Genomic DNA, 24,972 nt, shown 5'->3' with positions numbered 1-24,972 from the left:
AAACATGAATGCGACCAAGTACAGAGATATCCTGGATGAAAACCTCTTCCAGAGTGCTCTGGACCTTAGACTTGACCAAAGGTTCACCTTCCAACAAGACAATGACCCTAATCACACTGCTAAAGTAACAAAGGAGTGGCTTCAGAACAACTCTGTGACTATTCTTGACTGGCCCAGCCAGAGCCCTGACGTAAACCCAATTGAGCATCTCTGGAGAGACCGGAAAATGGCTGTCCACCAACGTTCACCATCCAACCTGACGGAACTGGAGAGGATTTGTAAGGAAGAATGGCAGAGGATCCCCAAATCCAGGTGTGAATAACTTGGTGTATCATTCCCAAGAAGACTCATGGCTGTACTAGCTCAAAAGGTGCTTCTACTCAATACTGCGCAAAGGGTCTGAATACTTATAACCATGCGATATTTCAGTTTGTCTTTTTTAATAAATTTGCAAAAATTACTACATTTCTTTTTTTTCAGTCAAGATGAGGTGCAGAGTGCACATTAATGAGAAAAAAATGAACTTTTTTGAATTTACCAAATGGCTGCAATGAAACAGAATGAAAAATTTAAAGGGGTCTGAATACTTTCCGTACGCACTGTAGGTCTTAAATTGAATAATATAATTATGAGGGACAAGGTTGTAATTTTTGGTTTTAAAACAGGATGCAGTAGGCAGACTGTGTGGGATAATCGGGAAGTCTAAACCACTGAAGTTGTGATATTCCTCTTCTATAAACTTCATGTTTGCTTCCATTGCCAAAATTCCAGTTGGATCTGTCATGTGACAATTTTCAAAGTACAAGGATTGTGCCCCTGCCAAATATCTCAGTGCCTTTGTATATAGTTATTACTCTTTTTACATTGTCAAACCAAAGTGATCAAATATGTACACTGCTATGACTTCTTTGATCCCAATTTATATTGTACACAGAACATAATTTCATGTTGGGCCGAACAGCAAAAATCAAACACATAAAAATTGATATCATCATCTCTCTCTCCAAAGAAAATCCTATATTTATGGCTTCCAAATGACACCAAGCATGTAAAGGGAATCTGTCACAAGATTTTGACTACCTTATCTGAGAGCAGCATAATGTAGGGAAAGAGACCCTGATTACAGCGATGTATCACTTAGTTTACTTGGTGGAGCAGTGATACAATCAGAGTTTTGTCTGCTGTAGATGAAGCAGAGCTCAGAAAGCTGCCCCTGCCCACAGCACTAACCCCCTTTCTATGTACGTTGTATATTGACAGTAAGCTGCTAATCAGTGCTGGGGGCGTGGTTGGACCAGGAGGCACTCAGGCAGCTAGTCCAGTAGTGATAATATCCTGCTCATAAAACACTGATTGAATTTGAAACAGCACACAGCCTAATAAGTGACTAATCACTGAAATCAGTGTCTCAGCCTCTACCCCATGCTGTCCTGGGATTACATAATAAAAACATCCTTTAAAAGAAGCAACATGTCCTTTCTTCAGACAATTTCCACTAAGAAGATGCTCAGTAGTTTGCAGTAGAAATCAATGGGAACGCTAAAATCACACACAGGCCTTTTGAGTGTTTTGTCAATATTTTCGCTTCTAAAAACACAAGTGTTTTTTTCAGAGTTTGATATTTTTTTTTTTTAAAGTCCAGAAACCCCCAATAAAAAGACGACCATAAAAACTCTGAAAAACCCTTATAAAAAGTAGAAAAAGTCCATAGAAAATGATCAAAAAATTCTAACAAAATATGATTTGGGCTTACAAAACTCCAGAGTGAATGAGAGATTACAGGAGCGTCTTTTGCTTGAAAAACTGAAGTTTTTAACCTTTGGAAAAAGCCGCAGTGTGAATTGTCTTGAAATTTAAGTAATTTCTAAGCACATAATGTAAAGACAGGAGTTTGAGCAAAACAGATCTCACTCTGTAAGTAAGGGTACCGTCTCACTATACGATTTACCAACGATCACGACCAGCGATACGACCTGGCCGTGATCGTTGGTAAGTCGTTGTGTGGTCGCTGGGGAGCTGTCACACAAACCGCTCTCCAGCGACCAACGATGCCGAGGTTCGCTGGTAACCAGGGTAAACATCGGGTTACTAAGCGCAGGGCCGCGCTTAGTAACCCGATGTTTACCGTGGTTACCAGCGTAAAAGTAAAAAAAAACAAACAGTACATACTGACCATCTGATGTCCGTCAGGTCCCTTGCCGTCTGTTTCCTGCTCTGACTGAGTGCCGCCGTATAGTGAGAGCAGAGTGCAGCAGTGACGTCACCGCTGTGATCTGCTCTCACTTTCCGGCCGGCAGACAGACAGAGCGGGAAGCAGACGGCAAGGGACCTGACGGACATCAGATGGTGAGTATGTACTGTTTGTTTTTTTTTACTTTTACGCTGGTAACCACGGTAAACATCGGGTTACTAAGCGCGGCCCTGCGCTTAGTAACCCGATGTTTACCCTGGTTACCAGCGAACGCATCGCTGGATCGCTGTCACACACAACGATCCAGCGATGACAGCGGGAGATCCAGCGACGAAAGAAAGTTTCAAACGATCTGCTACGACGTACGATTCTCAGCAGGGTCCCTGATCGCTGCTGCGTGTCAGACACTGCAAGATCGTAACGATATCGCTAGAACGTCACGAATCGTACCGTCGTAGCGATAAAAATGACACTGTGTGACGGTACCCTAACTTTGTAGAGTTCATTCTCCTTCCTCTATATCTGACCTCCCATACATTCTTCTTTTCTACCTTCCAGGACATGGACAGTGTAACTGCGGGGATTGTATTTGTGAGTCCGACTGGACGGGGGACTACTGTAACTGCACCACCCGCACAGACATGTGTATGTCCAGCAGTGGGCTCCTGTGCAGCGGAAGGGGGCAATGTGTCTGCGGGAAGTGCGACTGCACCCAACCTGGTTCATATGGAGACACCTGTGAAAAATGCCCAACTTGCCCAGATGCCTGTACCTTTAAGAAGTGAGTTTTATTGCATGCACCCTCTTGGTATGCAGTTTACATAACTACTCCCTGTAGCATCTTCCTACTCCTTATCAGTGTTATATTTCTTCACTGGCCTACAGATATAAATCACATATAAGTGCCTCCGGGGAAAAAAGGAGTATTGCTGCTTTTATTCATTACTCATGTTAACTACTATGGTTCCTTAAAGGGAATGTCCACCCTTGAACTCAGAACGAAATAGAATAAAAATGTTGTTGTGATGGATTTCATAATAAATGTTTATAGTGACATAAAGAGTAACCTTTGTTTTAATTTTTATTTCATAAATCAATAGTACACGTGAAAATAAGCAACTTTGTAATATATCTTATCAGAGAAATCTGCTTTTTTTTTTCTCCTCCAGGACTGATCTTTTCGTTTTCTAAATTTTCAATTCATGAGTAAAATCTGTATTCAGCAGTGAAAATAAATTGTTACATTACTGAGATAGGAGATATGCAATTTGCCTCTTCTGAGAAAAAGAGGACTTAACTCTATAGCGCCACCTGTTGGAAGTAGCGATCCTACAAGTCACAATCAACCTTTTAACGAGTCGTGCAATATGACTTAGGATAAAAGCCAAATCAGTATCTCAATTCGCAAACACGGTGTTTCGGGCTGTTGGCCCTCGTCAGTGCGAAGCATGAGAACTGATTTGGCTAGGTGAGAGGCTCTGGACTGGGGTCTAAGGGGTAACGTTTCTCCTTATGGAGAGTGACATACCATCTCTGGCTTGTCAAGGTAAGGAGGCTTATTTGCCGTACAATGCTCCTCTGGGAAATTAAATATGCAAATTGCCTCTTCTGAGAAAAAGAGGACTTAACTCTATAGCGCCACCTGTTGGCTGATTTGGCTTTTATCCTAAGTCATATTGCACGACTCGTTAGAGGGTTGACTGTGACTTGTAGGATCACTACTTCCAACAGGTGGCGCTATAGAGTTAAGTCCTCTTTTTCTCAGAAGAGGCAATTTGCATATTTAATTTCCCAGAGGAGCATTGCACGGCTAATAAGCCCCCTTACCTTGACAAGCCAGAGATGGTATGTCACTCTCCATAAGTAGAAACGATACCCCTGAGATAGGAGATGGCAGTTCTATGTAAAAGGTGCTCTGGTGCTGGCCCCTCACTCTTCCTCCCCTCTACATAGAATGTCATCTCCTATCTTAGTAATGGGAACGTCTGTCTTCACCCCAAATACAGATTTTACCAGTGAAATGAGCATTTGGAAAATTAAAGATCGGTGGAAAGAAGCAGATTTCTCTAATAAGATATATTACAATGATGCTTATTTTCACGTGCAATATTGATTTGTGAAATAAAAATTAAAACAAAGGTATAGAGCTGTAAGTTTCATTTATATCCATAGAATTGAAATATAAAATTCACCACTAGGAGGAGATATGGAGCTTAGTGCATACTGTATATGTAAAGGAGTATGCGGTAAGCTCCTGTGCTCCCTCTAGTGGTAGCTGCAGAAACACAGAACTTTATAAATGATCTTTCATACTTTGCACTAGTTCCTATGAGAAGCTACACACAGTACTGTGTATATGGTTAGGGCTAACTGAATGTTACCATTAATGTACAGACAAGTTAATACAGACAATCTTTATTTTGAGTGATGTTTTATGTGGTATTTTAGTGTATGTCACTGATATCTACCATTGTAAATCAGGGGCTGTGTGGAATGCAAGAAGTTTGAGCGTGGTCCATGGATTGAAGATGAATCTACGTGCAAAAGAATTTGCCGTGATGAGATCATATCTGTGACAGAGCTTGGTAAGTAATGCATCCTTTCAGAATTCGGAAGAATTGGCACGACATTGGCAGCATGAATCGGCCGTCAGGTTCCCTTTAATCTTTCCAGCAATATGACCAGTTTTCAAAAAACTATCCTAAGTACAAGGCTCATTAAAGTATAAGTCAGCAGTGTGACACCTAAGGGTTATATTCTAAAGAAGTGGCACTAGAAAGTATGGCTGATTTATTTTTACAGAAATCGCGCCACTCATGACCATGGTCTGTACCCGGTATTGCAGCTTAGGCACAGTCACTTGATTAGAGCTGATCTGGCACTACCGATAGACACGACTGGGGGGTTAAGTAGTGTTCAGCTACAATTAGTCGGTGACCCCTCCTGTCAGATGTATACCTCATGCTATGATGGGTTTCTATCTAACTAGGTCTGTGAACTACTGAAGAAGACTTTAATCCTAGATTGGATATCCAGCTCAAATCTCATTCTTTTAGCAAATAGCCACTTCAGAGAGAAAAGGACAGGAAATCTAGCGCCACCGATTGGATGTAGCAATCCTAAAAGTCAATACTGACCTTTTAACAAGTCTTGCCATAATATTTAGGGTAAGAAGCCAAACCAAAATTTCCATTTGCAGACATGGGTTTTAGTGTGTTTGTCCCTAGTTAGTGCAAAGCATGAGGTCTATTTTGGCTGGATGAGAGGCCTCTGAAAGGGGGTCTAACCGGTAAAGGTTCTCCTTACCTTATGGAGAGCACTAAATTGGCGTAGGGAGACTTCTAGGCCATGTAATATTTCTCTGGGAATTTAAATATGAACATGGCCTCTTCAGAGTAGAAGAGGTTAGTGCTGCTTATTGGAAGTATTGGAAGTAGCAATCCAAAATGTAAATATCGATCCTTTAAAAGGGCTTTGCCACATGGCTTAGGATAAAAATCCAAACTCCATTTTCAGATACATGCTTTGTGGTGCTTGCCCCTCATCAGTGCAAAGCAGGAGATCTGAGTTGGCTGGGAGAGAGGCCTCTGATAGGGGTTTTCTTCTAGACTGCACCAAGGCGGCATAGGGAGACATGAAAGCCATGCAATTGTGCAAATAGCCTCTTCATAGAGAAGGTCAGGAACTCTAGTGCCACCTATTGGAGGTAGCAATCCTAAAGTCAATATCAGCCCTTTAAAGGGCCTAGTCACATGACTTAGGGTAAGAAACATACCAGAAACTCCATTTATTTGTAGACACATGTTTGAGGTGTTTATTTCTTTTCCTTTTTCGCCTCCAGTTGACAATGGGAAGAATGCAGTAAACTGCACCTATAAGGACGAGAATGACTGTGTGGTCCGGTTCCAGTACCATGAGGACTCCAGTGGGAAGTCTCTATTGTATGTCATTAATGAAGCAGGTAAGCATGCGACATCTAGTAAGAGTTTTCTACTATTGTCCTTCAGAACATGCCGTATATGACCGTGACCATCGGAAGATAACTTACAATATTAATTAATAATGCATTGACATACAGCTGGATATAACGGAGTAGACTTGTATTTTTGCTTTCCAGCATTTAAAAAAAGCATGTTGTTTATTATGATCAGACATTAGGTGGTCACATTCGATCTGTGAAGTCGTCAGCTGTGGAAAGAAACTTTACTATCATTTGTTTCAGGATTTAACTTGTTGGTAAAGTTTACTTTTGGAAGGTACAGGTTTACTTGAAGGGATAAAGCGAGGCTTACAAGAAATGCTCCCTGGAAAAACTATGCAAATTAGCCTTCTAAAGAAAGAAGAAAATTGTCTCTTTAGTGGCATCTGTAGTTAGTCACCCTGTAAGTCCACCAGGGCTATTAAACGGGACCACGGATGGCAGAGTTTCTGGCTTTTTGCTCCTCATCAGTACAGAGAAGTTTTCCAGTTGGCTGAGGTGTCCTTGAAAAAGTTGCTGGATTGGTAAAATCTAAATCCATAGCCCCAAGTCGTCATCTGTTCTTTTTGCGCTGGATGATTTCATGCCAGATTCATCAAAATCACACATGGTGTAAATTTTGTGCAAATTCAAAAAATATATTTGTTCGCTCTTTTGCTTGTTTGGAGCCTTTTAAGAGTTAAAAGTCACATAATCCTTTAACATTCTGCATGGTACTCTTTAACTGTGCAAAAAAAAAGTAAAAAATAACTATAAAAAATACGACAGGGGAGGGTAAATGGAGTACATTTGTGCAAAATGTACCAAAAAAATTGCACATTTTTTTAAAGTTGGAAATGATGGATGAGAAAGTAAGAGCCGCCCCCACAGAGAAGACAGTGTGATTCGGCAGGTCCCAAATGCAGACATGTGGAGCCGGAACAGACTGCTGAAAACAGCAGAAAACAGTGACCGGTGGGTATTTTACTGGACTCATTACACATACATAAGATTTCTAACAGAGGGGAAAAAAATGAAAAAATCTCCAGAGTGCTCCTTCAATATCCAGCTTGTAGGTGACTGGCGATGTTAAAAAGGATTTTTAGTCTAGAAATTAAGCAGGAAATTATTTATAATTCCCACCCACAGCCGCAGACTCTTACATGTCCCAGATGCCGGGAGGGAGGTGCGTGAGAAAAACATAAACTCTACTGGAATTCTTCCTGCCCCTTCTAATGGGCTGCATCAAAAATCCAGAGACTGAGCTCTTAACCCTTGGCCAGCTGGTACAGCAGATCAGCTCCTACATGAGATCTGTTAGGACTATACTAGTATGGCTGAAGCTGTAAGAAGGCAAGAAAGTGTGGACAAGATTTCAATCCTTGCTTTCCTTTCTAATCACACTGAATAACATACTGGCTGATATGAGCCTATCTCCGACAGTCCCATACAGAATGAATAGAGCGGAGAGGAGTTCATGCTCAGCCACAGCTCCATTCCAACAGCTCATCCCAGAGTCCTATGTATATACCCTCCATCGTGGTATATATGTCCCTCATCCTGGCCCCATTCTGGTATACATATGCCCTCCATCCTGGTATATATGTCCCTCATCCTAGCCTAGTCCTGGACCCATTCTGGCATGTTTGTTACACTTAAATGTTTCAGATCACCAAACAAATTTAAGTATTAGACAAATATAACACAAGTAAACACAAAATGCAGTTTTTAAATTAAGGTCTTTATTATTAAGGGAATAAGAAATCTAAACCTACAGGACTCTGTGTGAAAAAGTGATTGTGCCCCCTTAAAACATAAATTAACTGTGGTTTATCAGATCTTTGGGAAGCTGAGTTCAAACTCCCTAGCCACACGCAGGCCTGATTACTGCCACAGCCGGTTCTCAAACAAGAAATCACTTAAATAGGACCTGCCTGACAAAGTGAAGTAGGCCAAATGTTCCTCAAAAGCTAGACATAAGAATTTCTGGAACAAATGAGAAACTAAAGTAATTTACATCTATCAGTCTGGAAAATGTTATAAATCCATTTCTCAAGCTTTGGGATTCCAGCGAACCACTGTGAGAGCCATTATCCACAAATTCCGAAAACATGGAACAGTGGTGAACCTTCGTAGGAGTGGCTGGACGACCAAGAGCACAGCGACTACTCATCCAAGAGGTCACAAAAGATCCCACAACAACATCCAAAGAACTGCAGGCCTCACTTGCCTCAGTAAAGGTCAGTGTTCCATGACCCACCATAAGAAAGACACTGGGCAAAAATGGCCTACATGGCAGAGTTCCAAGACGAAAACCACTGTTGAGCAATAAGAACATAAAGTTGACTGACAAGACAAAAGTTGAACTTTTTGGAAGGTGTATGTCCCATACATCTGGAATAGACATAACATCATACCAACATTAAAATACGGTGGTGGTAGTGTGATGGTCTGGGGCTGTTTTGCTGCTTCAGGATCTGGAAAACTGGCTGTGGTAAATGGAAGCATGATTTCTGATGTCTATCAAAAAATCCTGAAAGAGAATGTCAGGCCATCTGTTTGCGACCCCAAGCTAAAGTGGACTAGGGTTATGCAGCAGGACAATGATACAAAGCACACCAGCAAATCAATCTCTGAATGGTTTAAGAAAAACAAAATTAAGACTTTGGAGTGACCTAGTCAAAGTCCTTATCTGAATCAGATTGAGATGCTGTTGCATGACCTTAAAAAGGCGGTTCATGCTTGGAAACTCTCCAATGTGGCTGAATTACAACAATTCTGCAAAAGATGAGTGACCAAAATTCCTCAAGAGCGTTGTAAAAGACTTAAGGCCCCGTCTCACATAGCGAGATCGCTAGCGAGATCGCTGCTGAGTCACAAGTTTTGTGACGCAACAGCGACCTCAGTAGCGATCTCGCTATGTGTGACACGTACCAGCGACCAGGCCCCTGCTGCGAGATCGCTGGTCGTGTCGGAATGGCCTGGACCTTTTTTTGGTCGTTGAGGTCCCGCTGACATCGCTGAATCGGTGTGTGTGACACCGATCCAGCGATGTCTTCACTGGTAACCAGGGTAAACATCGGGTTACTAAGCGCAGGGCCGCGCTTAGTAACCCGATGTTTACCCTGGTTACCAGCGTAAATGTAAAAAAAACCAAACACTACATACTCACCATCTGATGTCCGTCAGGTCCCTCGCCGTCCGCTTCCTGCTCTGACTGAGTGCCGCCGTACAGTGAGAGCAGAGCACAGCAGTGACGTCACCGCTGCGCTCTGCTCTCACTGTACGGCGGCACTCAGTCAGAGCGGGAAGCAGACGGCAAGGGACCTGACGGACATCAGATGGTGAGTATGTAGTGTTTGTTTTTTTTGGTAACCAGGGTAAACATCGGGTTACTAAGCGCGGCCCTGCGCTTAGTAACCCGATGTTTACCCTGGTTACCCGGGTGCTGCAGGGGGACTTCGGCATCGTTGAAGACAGTTTCAACGATGCCGAAGTCGTTCCCCTGATCGTTGGTCGCTGGAGAGAGCTGTCTGTGTGACAGCTCCCCAGCGACCACACAACGACTTTCCAACGATCACGGCCAGGTCGTATCGCTGGTCGTGATCGTTGGTAAATCGCTATGTGAGACGGGGCCTTTATTGCCAGCTACCGCTAATGCTTGATTACAGTTGTTGCTGCTACGGGTGACCCAACCAGCTATTAGGTTTAGGGGTAATCACTTTTTCACACAGACTCCTGTAGGTATGGATTTCTTTTTCCCCTCATAATAAAGACTGTCATAAAAACTGCATTTTGTGATTATTTGTGTTATCTTTGTCTAATAAACAATTATACTCATCTTTCCTCCACTCCCTCGCCGCGCAGTATTTAAGATGCTACCATTACATGCTACCAGCGTGCCTGATTGCAAGACTAAACTAAATAGGTTCTCAAAACATGCAGGAAGTGAGTTTGAGCAATAGCAGAATTATAAATGCAGCTCTGGAGATAGGTAATGCAGTGTATTTGCAAAGCACCGTATTTTTTGGACTATAAGATGCAGTTTTTTCCTAAAAATGTTTTGGGGAAAATGGGGGTGCGTCTTATAGTCGGAATATATTTAGAAATACTGTGGCAGCAGCCAGGGCCGGCTCCAGGTTTTTGAGGGCCCCGGGCGAAAGAGTCTCAGTGGGCCCCCCCCCCCTTTAAAATATATCACGATTCATGATGCCCAGATACAGCGGAGAAATATAGGTATAGTACAATGCCAGATTTCACTTCTTACATGAGTGATAGCTATTGTAAATTCTGCAGTGTATATATACAGGGGAGAGGTACTGTGCAGTGTATATATACAGGAGGAGTGGTACTGTGCAGTGTATATATACAGGAGGAGCGGTACTGTGCAGTGTATATATACAGGGGAGAGGTACTGTGCAGTGTATATATACAGGAGGAGCGGTACTGTGCAGTGTATATATACAGGGGAGAGGTACTGTACAGTGTATATATACAGGAGGAGAGGTACTGTGCAGTGTATATATACAGGGGAGAGGTACTGTGCAGTGTATATATACAGGAGGAGCGGTACTGTGCAGTGTATATATACAGGAGGAGAGGTAATGTGCGGTGTATATATAGAGGGGAGTGGTACTGTACAGTGTATATATACAGGAGGAGTGGTGCTATGCAGTGTATATATACAGTAGGAGTGGTACTGTGCAGTGTATATATACAGGGGAGAGGTACTGTGCAGTGTATATATACAGGAGGAGTGGTAATGTGCAGTGTATATATACAGGAGGAGTGGTACTGTACAGTGTATATATACAGGAGGAGAGGTACTGTGCAGTGTATATATACAGGAGGAGTGGTACTGTGCAGTGTATATATACAGGAGGAGTGGTACTGTACAGTGTATATATACAGGAGGAGTGGTGCTATGCAGTGTATATATACAGGAGGAGTGGTACTGTACAGTGTATATATACAGGAGGAGTGGTACTGTACAGTGTATATATACAGGAGGAGTGGTGCTATGCAGTGTATATATACAGGAGGAGTGGTACTGTGCAGTGTATATATACAGGAGGAGTGGTACTGTGCAGTGTATATATACAGGACAGGAGGAGTGGTACTGTGCAGTGTATATATACAGGACAGGAGAAGTGGTACTGTGCAGTGTATATATACAGGACAGGAGGAGTGGTACTGTGCAGTGTATATATACAGGACAGGAGGAGTGGTACTGAGCAGTATATATATACAGGACAGGAGGAGTGGTACTGTGCAGTGTATATATACAGGAGGAGTGGTACTGTGCAGTGTATATATACAGGACAGGAGGAGTGGTACTGTGCAGTGTATATATACAGGACAGGAGAAGTGGTACTGTGCAGTGTATATATACAGGACAGGAGGAGTGGTACTGTGCAGTGTATATATACAGGACAGGAGGAGTGGTAATGTGCACTGTATATATACAGGACAGGAGGAGTGGTACTGTGCAGTGTATATATACAGGAGGAGTGGTGCTATGCAGTGTATATATACAGGAGGAGTGGTACTGTGCAGTGTATATATACAGGAGGAGTGGTACTGTACAGTGTATATATACAGGAGGAGAGGTACTGTGCAGTGTATATATACAGGACAGGAGGAGTGGTACTGTGCAGTGTATATATACAGGACAGGAGGAGTGGTACTGTGCAGTGTATATATACAGGACAGGAGGAGTGGTACTGTGCACTGTATATATACAGGACAGGAGGAGTGGTACTGTGCAGTGTATATAAACAGGGCAGGAGGAGTGGTACTGTGCAGTGTATATATACAGGGGAGAGGTACTGTGCAGTGTATATATATACAGGACAGGAGGAGTGGTACTGTGCAGTGTATATATACAGGAGGAGTGGTACTGTGCAGTGTATATATACAGGAGGAGTGGTACTGTACAGTGTATATATACAGGAGGAGTGGTGCTATGCAGTGTATATATACAGGAGGAGTGGTACTGTGCAGTGTATATATACAGGGGAGAGGTACTGTGCAGTGTATATATACAGGACAGGAGGAGTGGTACTGTGCAGTGTATATATACAGGACAGGAGGAGTGGTACTGTGCAGTGTATATATACAGGAGGAGTGGTACTGTGCAGTGTATATATACAGGGGAGTGGTACTGTGCAGTGTATATATACAGGAGGAGTGGTACTGTACAGTGTATATATACAGGGGAGTGGTACTGTGCAGTGTATATATACAGGACAGGAGGAGTGGTACTGTGCAGTGTATATATACAGGAGGAGTGGTGCTATGCAGTGTATATATACAGGACAGGAGTGGTACTGTGCAGTGTATATACTTCAACAGCCGCCCAGCCCAGGCCCCCAGCACCTGTCCTGTATATATATTATATACACTGTATCTATACAGGCTGTGCTGGGGGCCTGGGCTGGGAGGCTGCTGTAGTATATATATATCAGCTGCAGCCGCCCAGCCCATGGCCGCCCCAGGTCACCCAGTCCCAGACTGTCAGAACATACAGCGATATAGCATTGCACTCACTCAGGTGCTGGTAGGAGCTCGGTCTCCTTGATAAGTTCAGGAGTGCACACAGTCAGGAGATACAGAGCAGGAGAACTCTCCGCCCACAATGTCACGCTGGCTGTGTCCTTAATTAACCCCTATGTGTGCCTGGCCCTGCACTGACAGTGAGAAGATGCTTGTGCCAGCGCAAATTGAAAGGGTAGAAAGGGTTAAAGCAGCCAGATGGCTCTATGACTGTGTGAGTGGGCCCCCCTGTCTCGTCAGGGCCCCGGCAATTGCCCGGCTAGGCCGGGTGTTGACGCCGGCCCTGGCAGCAGCAGGAGCTGAGTGATTCTGCGGCGGTCCCGGTACGATGATCACACTCCCTTCCCAGGCTCTTGGGGCAGGGTCAGCGGTGGTGCACTGTGGTGCGGAGGGCTCCGTCAGCATTTAGTGAAAGCCCGGAGGCCCCCAAACATCCATTGTTGCGATGCGGAGGCCTCCGAGAAAATGGCCGCTGGGGGTGGTGCATGCTCAGATTGAGATCTCGAGATCACGTGTCCCAAGATATCAGGACGAGATCTCGTTGCCAAGATCTCAATCTGCTGCGATGCGGCGGCCTTCAGGAAAATGGCTGCCGGGGGCAGCGCATGCTCAGATTGAGATCTCGTCCTGAGATCTTGTCCTGAGGTCTTGGGAGATGTGATCTCGGGCTGGCGTCCATTTTCCCGAAGGCCACCGCATCGCAGCAATGGATGTGCTATGGCCTCCGGGCTTTCACACAATGCTGGCGGAGCCCCCCGCACCACAGAGCACCACCACCGCACCAGCCGAACCTGCTGCACCTGCCGAACCTGCTACACCTGCCGAACCAGCCTGGGATGGGATTAGCCGCAGGCCACTGTGCCTGCCGCACCAGCCTGGGATCACTGAACACCCCCTGTGACCACGCTCCACCAGCGCTTCCGATTTCGCCCGGTAAGCTGAATTCAGACTATAAGATGGACCCCCATTTGATACATTATTTGTTTCCCCTATTTTCCTTCTGAAAATTTGGGGTGAGTCTTATGGTCCGGTGTGTCTTATAGTCCGAAAAAATACAGTAAATGTATTATTTAGATTAATTCTATTTGTAATCTGAAAATGATTGACTTAGGCCCATTCAGAAGTCCATTTTTCTCATATGATATGTGTTTCGTGTTTTAACGGACTGAAAATCTACCAAACACAGTGCATTCACCATTGTCTGCAAAAAAAACCTGAGACCTGTTTTTATTCCAAATTGCAGATAAAAATCCCCCATTCAATTGAATGGGGATCTGTCAAACAATCAATCGGATGCCATTCATGTGTTATGTGTGCGCTGTCCATTTTTTATTGTCCAATGGGCAGAGCAATCATGATTTTATTTAAGCATATGAGATGCCACATTGATGGTAAAAAATTGACACATAGACCAAAAGTGGATGAAAATCAGATCCAGCACATTAAAAAAATTACATTCTTGTTTTTACATTAGCTATACAATGAGCACCAATAACAATAATTGCCCATGTTTCCTCTTCTCTCCCATCAATGAGAATTATAGTGATTGTAGAGGTAATAGTAGTAGAGAATCTAGTAATAACGGAAGTCATCCTTGTGGTGTCTGGCTTCTTGTCTCCATGTCGCAGACATTTTTTTAAATCTAATTTTTTCTTGGATGGAACATTATGAAACTTTGCAACTAACTTGATTAGGGAATTTATCTTAGTTCCTATAAGTGGCATCTAAACCCTGATTTTCCCCAGTCTATTTGCCTGCCTTCAACTGCATTAATATTAGAACGCACTCACTTGGAGTACAGATGATGGCAGTGAAGGGACAGCCCCTGTCTCCTCCTCTGTGTGTTGAGCTAATCAAAACAATTTAGTGCAGCAGCTTATTGCGACACAGGAGCTGACCAGTTCACTGCTATCATCGGTACTCGAAATTAGTACATTCTGATATCAGTTCAGGGATTTGCAATGTTTCATAACTTTCCATACTTTACAAATTTATAAAAATTAAATTAAAGTTTAGTTACTCTTTTAATATAGAGCTGTGGCAAAAATTAAGAGACCACTGCAAAATGTTCAGTTTGTCTGATTTTTCTCTTCATAGGTATATTTTTGAGTAAAATGTAAATTGTTCATTCATTCTATAAACTTCTGACAACATGTCTCTCAATTTCCAAGCAATACATTTTGTATTATTTTTTTTTTTGAAAAGGAGAAATGGTCAAAATTTAAAAAAGTCTAGTGCTTTCAGACCTCATATAATGCAAAGAAAACAAGTTCATAATCATTTAGAAACAACAATGCTAATGTTTTAACTCAGGAAGAGTTCAGAAATCAATATTTTGTGGAATAACGATAATTTTTAATTACAGCTTTCATGCGTCTTGGCATGCTTTTCACCAGTCTTTCACACTGCTTCTGGCGCAAAAATGTAAGCAGTTCTTCTTTGTTTGATGGCTTGTGACTATCTGTTATGACCCCAATGGCGAGGGTCTCAGAGGAACGTGGAAGTCTGCAAGATACAAAAATCCAGCTCATAGGGCAGTGGTAACTGGGTTGACCATATATCTACTCCTAACGCCAACACTAGAAGTAGCCGGGGATCATTCCTACGTTGATTCTAGATGACACGCGCCAGCCGGAGAATCTAACTACCCCTAGTAGAAGAAAACAAAGACCTCTCTTGCCTCCAGAGAAAGGGACCCCAAAGCAGGATAGAAGCCCCCCACAAATAATAACGGTGAGGTAAGAGGAAATGACAAACACAGAAATGAACCAGGTTTAGCACAGAGAGGCCCGCTACTAATAGCAGAATAAAGAAAGGTAACTTATATGGTCAACAAAAACCCTATCAAAATCCACACTGGAAATTCAAGAACCCCCGAACCGTCTAACGGTCCGAGGGGAGAACACCAGCCCCCTAGAGCTTCCAGCAAAGATCAGGATACAGATTAGGAACAAGCTGGACAAAAATACAAAACAAAACAAATAGCAAAAAGCAAAATAGCAGACTTAGCTGATATAACCGGAACCAGGATCAGTAGACAAGAGCACAGCAGATTAGCTCTGATAACTACGTTGCCAGGCATTGAACTGAAGGTCCAGGGAGCTTATATAGCAACACCCCTAACTAACGACCCAGGTGCGGATAAAAGGAATGACAGAAAAACCAGAGTCAAAAAACTAGTAACCACTAGAGGGAGCCAAAAAGCAAATTCACAACAGTACCCCCCCCTTAGTGAGGGGTCACCGAACCCTCACCACGACCACCAGGGCGATCAGGATGAGCGGCATGAAAGGCACGAACTAAATCGGCCGCATGAACATCAGAGGCGACCACCCAGGAATTATCCTCCTGACCATAGCCCTTCCACTTGACCAGGTACTGAAGCCTCCGCCTGGAGAGGCGCGAATCCAAGATCTTCTCCACCACGTACTCCAACTCGCCCTCAACCAACACCGGAGCAGGCGGCTCAGCAGAAGGAACTACAGGCACAACGTACCGCCGCAACAAGGACCTATGAAATACATTGTGAATAGCAAACGACACAGGAAGATCCAGACGAAAAGATACAGGATTAAGGATTTCCAATATCTTGTAAGGACCAATGAAGCGAGGTTTAAATTTTGGAGAGGAGACCTTCATAGGAACAAAGCGAGAAGAAAGCCACACCAAATCCCCAACGCGAAGTCGGGGACCCACACCGCGGCGGCGGTTGGCAAAGCGCTGAGCCCTCTCCTGTGACAACTTCAAGTTGTCCACCACATGATTCCAGATCCGCTGCAACCTATCCACCACAGAATCCACCCCAGGACAGTCAGAAGGCTCCACATGACCCGAAGAAAAGCGAGGATGGAAACCAGAGTTGCAGAAAAAAGGCGAAACCAAGGTGGCGGAACTAGCCCGATTATTAAGGGCAAACTCAGCCAACGGCAAGAATGTCACCCAATCGTCCTGATCAGCAGAGACAAAGCACCTCAAATAAGCCTCCAAAGTCTGATTGGTTCGCTCCGTCTGTCCATTAGTCTGAGGATGGAAAGCAGACGAAAACGACAAATCAATGCCCATCCTACTACAAAAGGATCGCCAGAACCTAGAAACGAACTGGGATCCTCTGTCTGACACAATATTCTCAGGGATGCCGTGCAAACGAACCACATTCTGGAAAAACACAGGAACCAGATCGGAAGAGGAAGGCAGCTTAGGCAAAGGAACCAAATGGACCATCTTGGAGAAGCGATCACATATCACCCAGATGACAGACATGCCCTGAGACACCGGAAGATCAGAAATGAAATCCATGGAGATATGTGTCCAAGGTCTCTTCGGGACAGGCAAGGGCAAGAGCAACCCGCTGGCACGAGAACAGCAAGGCTTAGCTCGAGCACAAGTCCCACAGGACTGCACAAATGACCGCACATCCCTTGACAAGGAAGGCCACCAAAAGGACCTGGCCACCAGATCTCTGGTGCCAAAAATACCCGGGTGACCTGCCAACACCGAGGAATGAACCTCGGAAATGACTCTGCTGGTCCACTTATCCGGGACAAACAGTCTGTCAGGTGGACAAGACTCAGGCCTATCAGCCTGAAATCTCTGCAACACACGTCGCAGATCCGGAGAAATAGCTGACAAGATAACTCCATCCTTAAGAATACCAACAGGATCAGCGACTCCAGGAGCATCAGGCACAAAGCTCCTAGAAAGAGCATCGGCCTTCACATTCTTTGAACCTGGTAAATACGAGACAACAAAATCAAAGCGGGAGAAAAACAATGACCAGCGGGCCTGTCTCGGATTAAGGCGTTTAGCAGACTCGAGATACATCAGATTTTTGTGATCAGTCAAGACCACCACACGATGCTTAGCACCCTCGAGCCAATGACGCCACTCCTCAAATGCCCATTTCATGGCCAACAACTCCCGATTGCCCACATCGTAATTTCGCTCGGCAGGCGAAAATTTCCTAGAGAAAAAGGCACAAGGTTTCATAACAGAGCAACCAGGGCCTCTCTGCGACAAAACGGCCCCTGCTCCAATCTCTGAAGCATCCACCTCAACCTGAAAGGGAAGTGAGACATCGGGCTGGCACAAAACAGGCGCCGAAGTAAACCGGCGTTTTAACTCCTGGAAAGCCTCCACGGCAGCAGGAGCCCAGTTAGCTACATCGGAGCCCTTCTTGGTCATATCCGTCAAAGGTTTCACAATGCTAGAAAAATTAGCGATAAAACGACGGTAGAAGTTAGCGAAACCCAAGAACTTCTGAAGACTCTTAACTGACGAGGGCTGAGTCCAATCAAGAATAGCTCGGACCTTGACTGGGTCCATCTCCACAGCAGAAGGGGAAAAAATGAACCCCAAAAAGGGAACCTTCTGTACACCAAAGAGACACTTTGAGCCCTTGACAAACAAAGAATTTTCACGCAAAATTTTAAAGACCAACCTGACCTGCTCCACATGCGAGTCCCAATTATCAGAAAAAACCAAAATATCATCCAGATAAACTATCAAAAATTTATCCAGATACTTCCGGAAAATGTCATGCATAAAGGACTGAAAAACTGAAGGCGCATTGGAGAGCCCAAAAGGCATCACCAAGTACTCAAAATGACCTTCGGGCGTATTGAATGCGGTTTTCCATTCATCACCTTGCTTAATGCGCACAAGGTTGTACGCACCACGAAGGTCTATCTTGGTGAACCACTTGGCACCTTTAATCCGGGCAAACAAGTCAGACAACAGCGGCAAAGGATACTGAAATTTGACAGTGATCTTATTTAAAAGCCGATAATCAATACAAGGCCTCAAAGATCCGTCCTTTTTAGCCACAAAAAAGAATCCCGCCCCAAGAGGGGAAGAAGAAGGACGAATATGTCCTTTCTCCAGAGACTCCTTGATATACGAACGCATAGCGGTATGTTCAGGTACCGACAGATTAAACAGTCTTCCCTTAGGAAATTTACTGCCTGGGATCAAATCTATAGCACAGTCACAGTCCCTATGAGGAGGCAATGCACTGGACCTGGACTCGCTAAAGACATCCTGATAATCAGACAAATACTCCGGAACTTCCGAAGGCGTAGAAGAAGCAATAGACACAGGCAGGGAATCCCCATGAATACCACGACAGCCCCAACTTGACACTGACATAGCCTTCCAGTCCAGGACGGGATTATGGGTCTGTAACCATGGCAGCCCTAGAACAACCAAATCATGCATTTTATGTAAAACAAGAAAACGTATCACCTCGCGGTGTTCAGGAGTCATGCACATGGTAACCTGTGTCCAATACTGCGGTTTATTTGCTGCCAATGGCGTAGCATCAATACCCCTAAGAGGAATAGGATTTTCTAATGGTTCAAGAATAAAACCACAGTGCTTAGCAAATGACAGATCCATAAGACTCAGGGCAGCACCTGAATCTACAAACGCCATGACAGGATAAGATGACAGTGAGCAAATCAAAGTTACAGACAGAATAAATTTAGGTTGCAAATTACCAACGGTGACCGGACTAACAACCTTAGCTATACGTTTAGAGCATGCTGAGATAACATGTGTAGAATCACCACAGTAGTAACACAAGCCATTCCGGCGTCTATGAATTTTCCGCTCATTTCTAGTCAGGATTCTATCACATTGCATTAAATCAGGTGTCTGTTCAGACAACACCATGAGGGAATTTGCGGTTTTTCTATCACATTGCACCGAATTAGGTGTCTGTTCAGACAACACCATGAGGGAATTTGCGGTTTTGCGCTCCCGCAACCGCCGGTCAATTTGAATAGCCAGTGCCATAGTATCATTCAGACCTGTGGGAATGGGAAAACCCACCATAACATTCTTAATGGCATCAGAAAGGCCATTTCTAAAATTAGCGGCCAGTGCACACTCGTTCCAATGTGTCAGCACGGACCATTTCCGAAATTTTTGGCAATACACTTCAGCCTCGTCCTGCCCCTGAGACATAGCCAGCAAGGCCTTTTCTGCCTGAATCTCAAGATTGGGTTCCTCATAAAGTAAACCGAGCGCCAGAAAAAACGCATCAATATCAGCCAATGCCGGATCTCCAGGCGCCAGCGAAAAAGCCCAATCTTGAGGGTCGCCCCGTAAGAACGAAATAACAATTTTTACTTGCTGAGCGGAGTCTCCAGATGAACAGGGTCTCAGGGACAAAAACAATTTGCAATTATTCATGAAATTCCTAAACTTAAACCTGTCTCCGGAAAACAGTTCAGGAATCGGTATCTTAGGTTCTGACCTAGGATTTCTGATAACATAATCTTGTAAGCCCTGCACACGAGTAGCCAGCTGGTCCACACTTGTAATCAAGGTCTGGACATTCATGTCTGCAGCAAGCTTAAGCCACTCTGAGGTAAAGGGGAAGAAGAAAAAAAAATGAGAGAGGAGAAAAAAAAAACTCAGAATCTTCTTTCTTGTAATCCCTCTTTTGCAATGCATTAAACATATAATACTGTCCTGGCAAACTGTTATGACCCCAATGGCGAGGGTCTCAGAGGAACGTGGAAGTCTGCAAGATACAAAAATCCAGCTCATAGGGCAGTGGTAACTGGGTTGACCATATATCTACTCCTAACGCCAACACTAGAAGTAGCCGGGGATCATTCCTACGTTGATTCTAGATGACACGCGCCAGCCGGAGAATCTAACTACCCCTAGTAGAAGAAAACAAAGACCTCTCTTGCCTCCAGAGAAAGGGACCCCAAAGCAGGATAGAAGCCCCCCACAAATAATAACGGTGAGGTAAGAGGAAATGACAAACACAGAAATGAACCAGGTTTAGCACAGAGAGGCCCGCTACTAATAGCAGAATAAAGAAAGGTAACTTATATGGTCAACAAAAACCCTATCAAAATCCACACTGGAAATTCAAGAACCCCCGAACCGTCTAACGGTCCGGGGGGAGAACACCAGCCCCCTAGAGCTTCCAGCAAAGATCAGGATACAGATTAGGAACAAGCTGGACAAAAATACAAAACAAAACAAATAGCAAAAAGCAAAATAGCAGACTTAGCTGATATAACCGGAACCAGGATCAGTAGACAAGAGCACAGCAGATTAGCTCTGATAACTACGTTGCCAGGCATTGAACTGAAGGTCCAGGGAGCTTATATAGCAACACCCCTAACTAACGACCCAGGTGCGGATAAAAGGAATGACAGAAAAACCAGAGTCAAAAAACTAGTAACCACTAGAGGGAGCCAAAAAGCAAATTCACAACAACTATCCATCATCCTCTTGATTACATTCCAGAGGTTTTCAATGGGATTCAGGTCTGGAGATTGGGCTGGTCATGACAGGGTTTTGATGAGGTGGTCTCTTAATTTTTGCCAGAGCTGTATATTTTTAAGGAAGTTAAAGGGTTTGTGTAGCAATGGAAACAAAGTAGTTGTCATTGTCACAGTTGCACCCGTCAGTGTGTCTGGGATGCAGTTACTGACAGCTCAGCCGTCCAGTCTGGTACAGGGGCGTACCGAAGCTGTCAGTACTGTGATTCATTTCTCAGTCGTCCAGTTTGGTGCAGGAGCATGCTGAGCTGTCAATGTGTTGATTGACAGCTCGGCCGTCCAATGTGAGAATAGGAGGCACTAGCTGTCTCCAGGTGTTCGTTGGCCCAGATGATTGCCAGCCTATTTAACTGGGCTATTACTCCCAGACCTCTGCCAGATGTACATTCAGCTCCTGTGTAGTTTATCTCTCTGTGCCTTGTGTTCTGTTTGTAGATCTTTTGTTGCCTGACCTTGGACCTTGTCCTGACCATCCTTCTGTTTAACTCCTTCTGCTCTGATCCGCTATATTCCTGATATTATGACGTTATCTGACCATTCCTTTGTCTCTTCCTTCTGTTTATGATGTACTTTCCTGGCTTTTGACCTCGGATTCCTTGACTATCCTATCTCACGGCTTGGTCGTGAGAAGTGACTCAGCATCACAGTTATGTCTTTCATTTTCACACTTCACTTACATACTTAATATCCCTTTTTTACACACAGAATGTCCTCAGGGTCCTGACATCCTTGTGGTTTTAATGTCAGTCATGGGTGCCATTTTGCTTGTGGGATTGGTGGCGCTGCTAATTTGGAAGCTGCTCATTACCATTCATGACCGACGTGAATTTGCCAAATTTGAAGAGGAGAGGTCAAAAGCTAAGTGGGACACGGTAAGAATGGGAACCATACTATTAACAAATAATTTATGGGTAAAAAGAAAAAAAAAACTAAATTCTTCACCATGGCAGCCATAGTCTGATAACAGCTGCAGCTTTGTAACAATCAGTCAGTGCAAAACTTTTTTCCCATAGTGAAGTATGATGGGATTTTCTTCTGCAAAGGCTCTTAGCATGGCAAATGCACATTTTCTGATGAGAGATGAACCGAGCTCCAATTAATGGGTAAAGCGTAAGGTCAGGACTCAGCCCTTGGGGTATAAAGACTTCCTGCCATTATGTGGACATATCCATTATGCTGCTGATTAGGATCATTTTGCTGGTATTTTTCTGGGGAAACTTCTCCAGAAGGTTAGTCACGTAATGTTAAGCGCATCTATGCCTTTAAGAAATTGGAGATTTTGCACCCATTTCGTTATGTCATCGAAACTGTTGCTTTTATTTCCTGTGTGCAGCAGGATGATTGAATCAACAGGTGTAATTAAAGAAGCACTCCCATCATAATTTTTATTTTCTTAATATTCTGCAGGCATTATATTATATAGCAAAATGTGAAAAGAGGAAGTCTCTTTTCCCTGCATGAGTCATAATTGGAACTACAATTTTACATCACTTCCCATAGTTCTGTTCTGATCTCTTGGAGAACAAAGCATGTAATAGAAATCACATCAAATAATTTAAAACAGCAACAGAAGTGTACTGACATTTCAAGCAGAGGCGGGAAGCAGAGCTGTTTGTCATTACAAACACTTCTGTATCTGTAGCTCTCATCCCACAGCACTGTCACTGTCAGTTGCAGAGGTGTTAGTAATGACACACCGCTCAGCTCTACTCCCCTACCCCGCAGTGAGATCAGTGAGGAGAGCAGGGCTGTGTGTCATTACAAGTCTCACACAGAGACATCTGGGTCTGACATTCTCTCGGGATGTGCTCTTTTTTTAATCCCTGCATGATGCTTCCTGCTTATGATGTCAATGTCCTCCAGGGGAAAAAGTAACCACCTCCAGAGAAGAATCTCTTCTAATGGCCCCTTGGTTGAAGCGGAAATTAGAATCAAAACTTTATAGGCTAATATCTCTGCAACTGAGATGAGAAATTAAAAACTAAAACACGTTTCACTCAGCTCTGCAGCCACTATTCCATGTTGTGGCCAGTTTAACAAAAAATACAATTTCTCCTGCATGAAATAAGGCCACAGCACAACTATTAAAAATGGAGAGGCAAAATCTAAAAAAGTAAAAAATAAAAAATTCTGTTCATCATGGCCCTTTTGAGGCCTGGATATTAAAGGACTAATTCATTATTGTAAGAGTATGTCCACGCAGATATTTTGATGAGTTTTTTATTAGATCTTAACCAAACTTTACTTTCAAAAACATATGTACCACACAAGTGATGAAGCTAGTTGCCTCCTACTAACAGTTTTCTTGTTTCAGGCTCACAACCCGCTGTACAAAGGCGCCACGTCTACCTTCACCAACATAACATATCGTGGGAACCCAGAGTGATCGAAGCCACTGAAGAGTAGATGGACTAATGTGGGAAAGGACTAGAGCCCCTACTGTGAAGCCCCATACATTGCCGAGCTACTGTGGAGCAAGTGCCACCACCATGTGCTCCTCAGCACGTCTAGTATTGTACCAGATACAGTATAACAGGCCCCGGGGCTTTGCTGGAACAGTTACATCCCCGCACAGCTCTGATTGTGTCTATACGTCTGTGACCTTGACTCGCTGACACATCTTGGCTCTGAGCACTGAAACCTTATTTGCTCCAGCAAGATAGAAGATGATTTTTTTTGTATAGAAATCCAACAGGTATCTCAGGAATGCCATCCCCGCAGCACATGGCAGACCCCGGCCCAAACAGGACAAAACTTGTTTCCTCTCCACCCTTAGGACGAATCAACGGAATAACGAAAGGTTGCGTCTTTCATATCTTAGCTATCAGAAAAAACTTTGATGGGACATAGAATTTGTAAAACATCCATTCACATTGGATTCACCAGATATACGGAGTATCCCGTATTGTTTAAGGTGTTTTCTATGACGCTAGAGAGTTTCAACAAAGTAGAAGAATCCTTAAGATGTGCCTCAATAGAGGCCGAAAACAAGGCAGGTTCCCCAAGTCGCTGCCTGACCAGTGGTGTAACCAGAAGCTCTCAGGTCCCAATGCAAAAACTCCAGCAGGGCTCCCAACTATGAAAGGGGTTGTCCACCTCCTGGATCATTTTTGTCTTACTTAATCACATACATTTTGGGCTAAAAATCATTTTTATAATTAGGTTTCATTAAAAATTTTGCAAGGTTTGGCTTTTACAGACTTTCTTTCCCGGCACATTGAAATTGAATGTGGTCTGTGATCATGAATTAGCTGAAAAAAGCTCAGAAAGGACAGATGAAAGAGTTCAAAACTCTCACATTGGACCATCAGGACCAGCTCACTGTAAGATCCTCAGATAACCCATTCTGCAGCCAGCAACACTGCAAAATTGTTTGACGAAACCTAGCTCCAAAAATGATTTTCAGCCAAAATTGTAAGCAGTAAACAAACAACTTTTAATAGTATTGGTCTTGTCGTTTGGGCCAAAGGAACATTTTTGAGCCTTTTGTAGGCTCCAGAACCCAGGTTCAACTGCAACCTCTGCAACCGCTTATAGTTACACCCCTGCCACTGACTAGATCCATTGGGGTGATATTCTACCTTATTATTTGTACAGGCCACAGATGCCCAGTTTTCTCAGTGTTATATAAATCTGTCTTTCCTTCTGTAATGTTTCTTAAAGGGAACCTGTCAGCACATTTAAGTGGTAGGGCTGTATAAACAGGCACTTGTGCCCCAATTTAAAAAGAAAAAATCCTTTTTTTTAGAGATCTAAAGGGAAATCAAACATAGGTGCCATATGCAAATCAGACTGGAAGTTCGCAGGGGGCGTGTCAATGCACTTAGAGCGCTTCTTCCACTGACACTGACGCCCCCAGAGCACATCTGGCTGATTTGCATATAGCTTCTACACTAGATTTCTCATGACTGGTACATCGGACGGATCTCTACAGAAAAAAATGTTTTTTAGAGACTAGAGCCTAT

The 24,972-nt window shown here is 43.8% G+C and overlaps 1 protein-coding gene across 1 annotated transcript in view; it reads left to right on the top strand.

Annotated features, from left to right (window-relative positions):
• The window catches only part of ITGB3 (integrin subunit beta 3), a 100,233-nt gene extending 75,542 nt beyond the window's left edge, over positions 1-24,691 (top strand). Inside the window, exons 11-15 of the mRNA XM_077252694.1 lie at positions 2,750-2,972; positions 4,673-4,776; positions 6,033-6,152; positions 21,713-21,879; positions 23,322-24,691. Of these exons, the coding sequence (XP_077108809.1) occupies positions 2,750-2,972; positions 4,673-4,776; positions 6,033-6,152; positions 21,713-21,879; positions 23,322-23,393 (686 nt within the window). The 3' untranslated portion in view covers positions 23,394-24,691. The remainder of the gene's footprint in view (positions 1-2,749; positions 2,973-4,672; positions 4,777-6,032; positions 6,153-21,712; positions 21,880-23,321) is intronic.
• The last annotated feature ends 281 nt before the right edge of the window (positions 24,692-24,972 follow it).

Source organism: Ranitomeya variabilis, chromosome 4 (genome assembly GCF_051348905.1).
Source record: "Ranitomeya variabilis isolate aRanVar5 chromosome 4, aRanVar5.hap1, whole genome shotgun sequence".
Classification (NCBI taxonomy): Eukaryota; Metazoa; Chordata; class Amphibia; order Anura; family Dendrobatidae; genus Ranitomeya; species Ranitomeya variabilis.
This window is presented reverse-complemented; position numbering and strand designations above follow the sequence as displayed.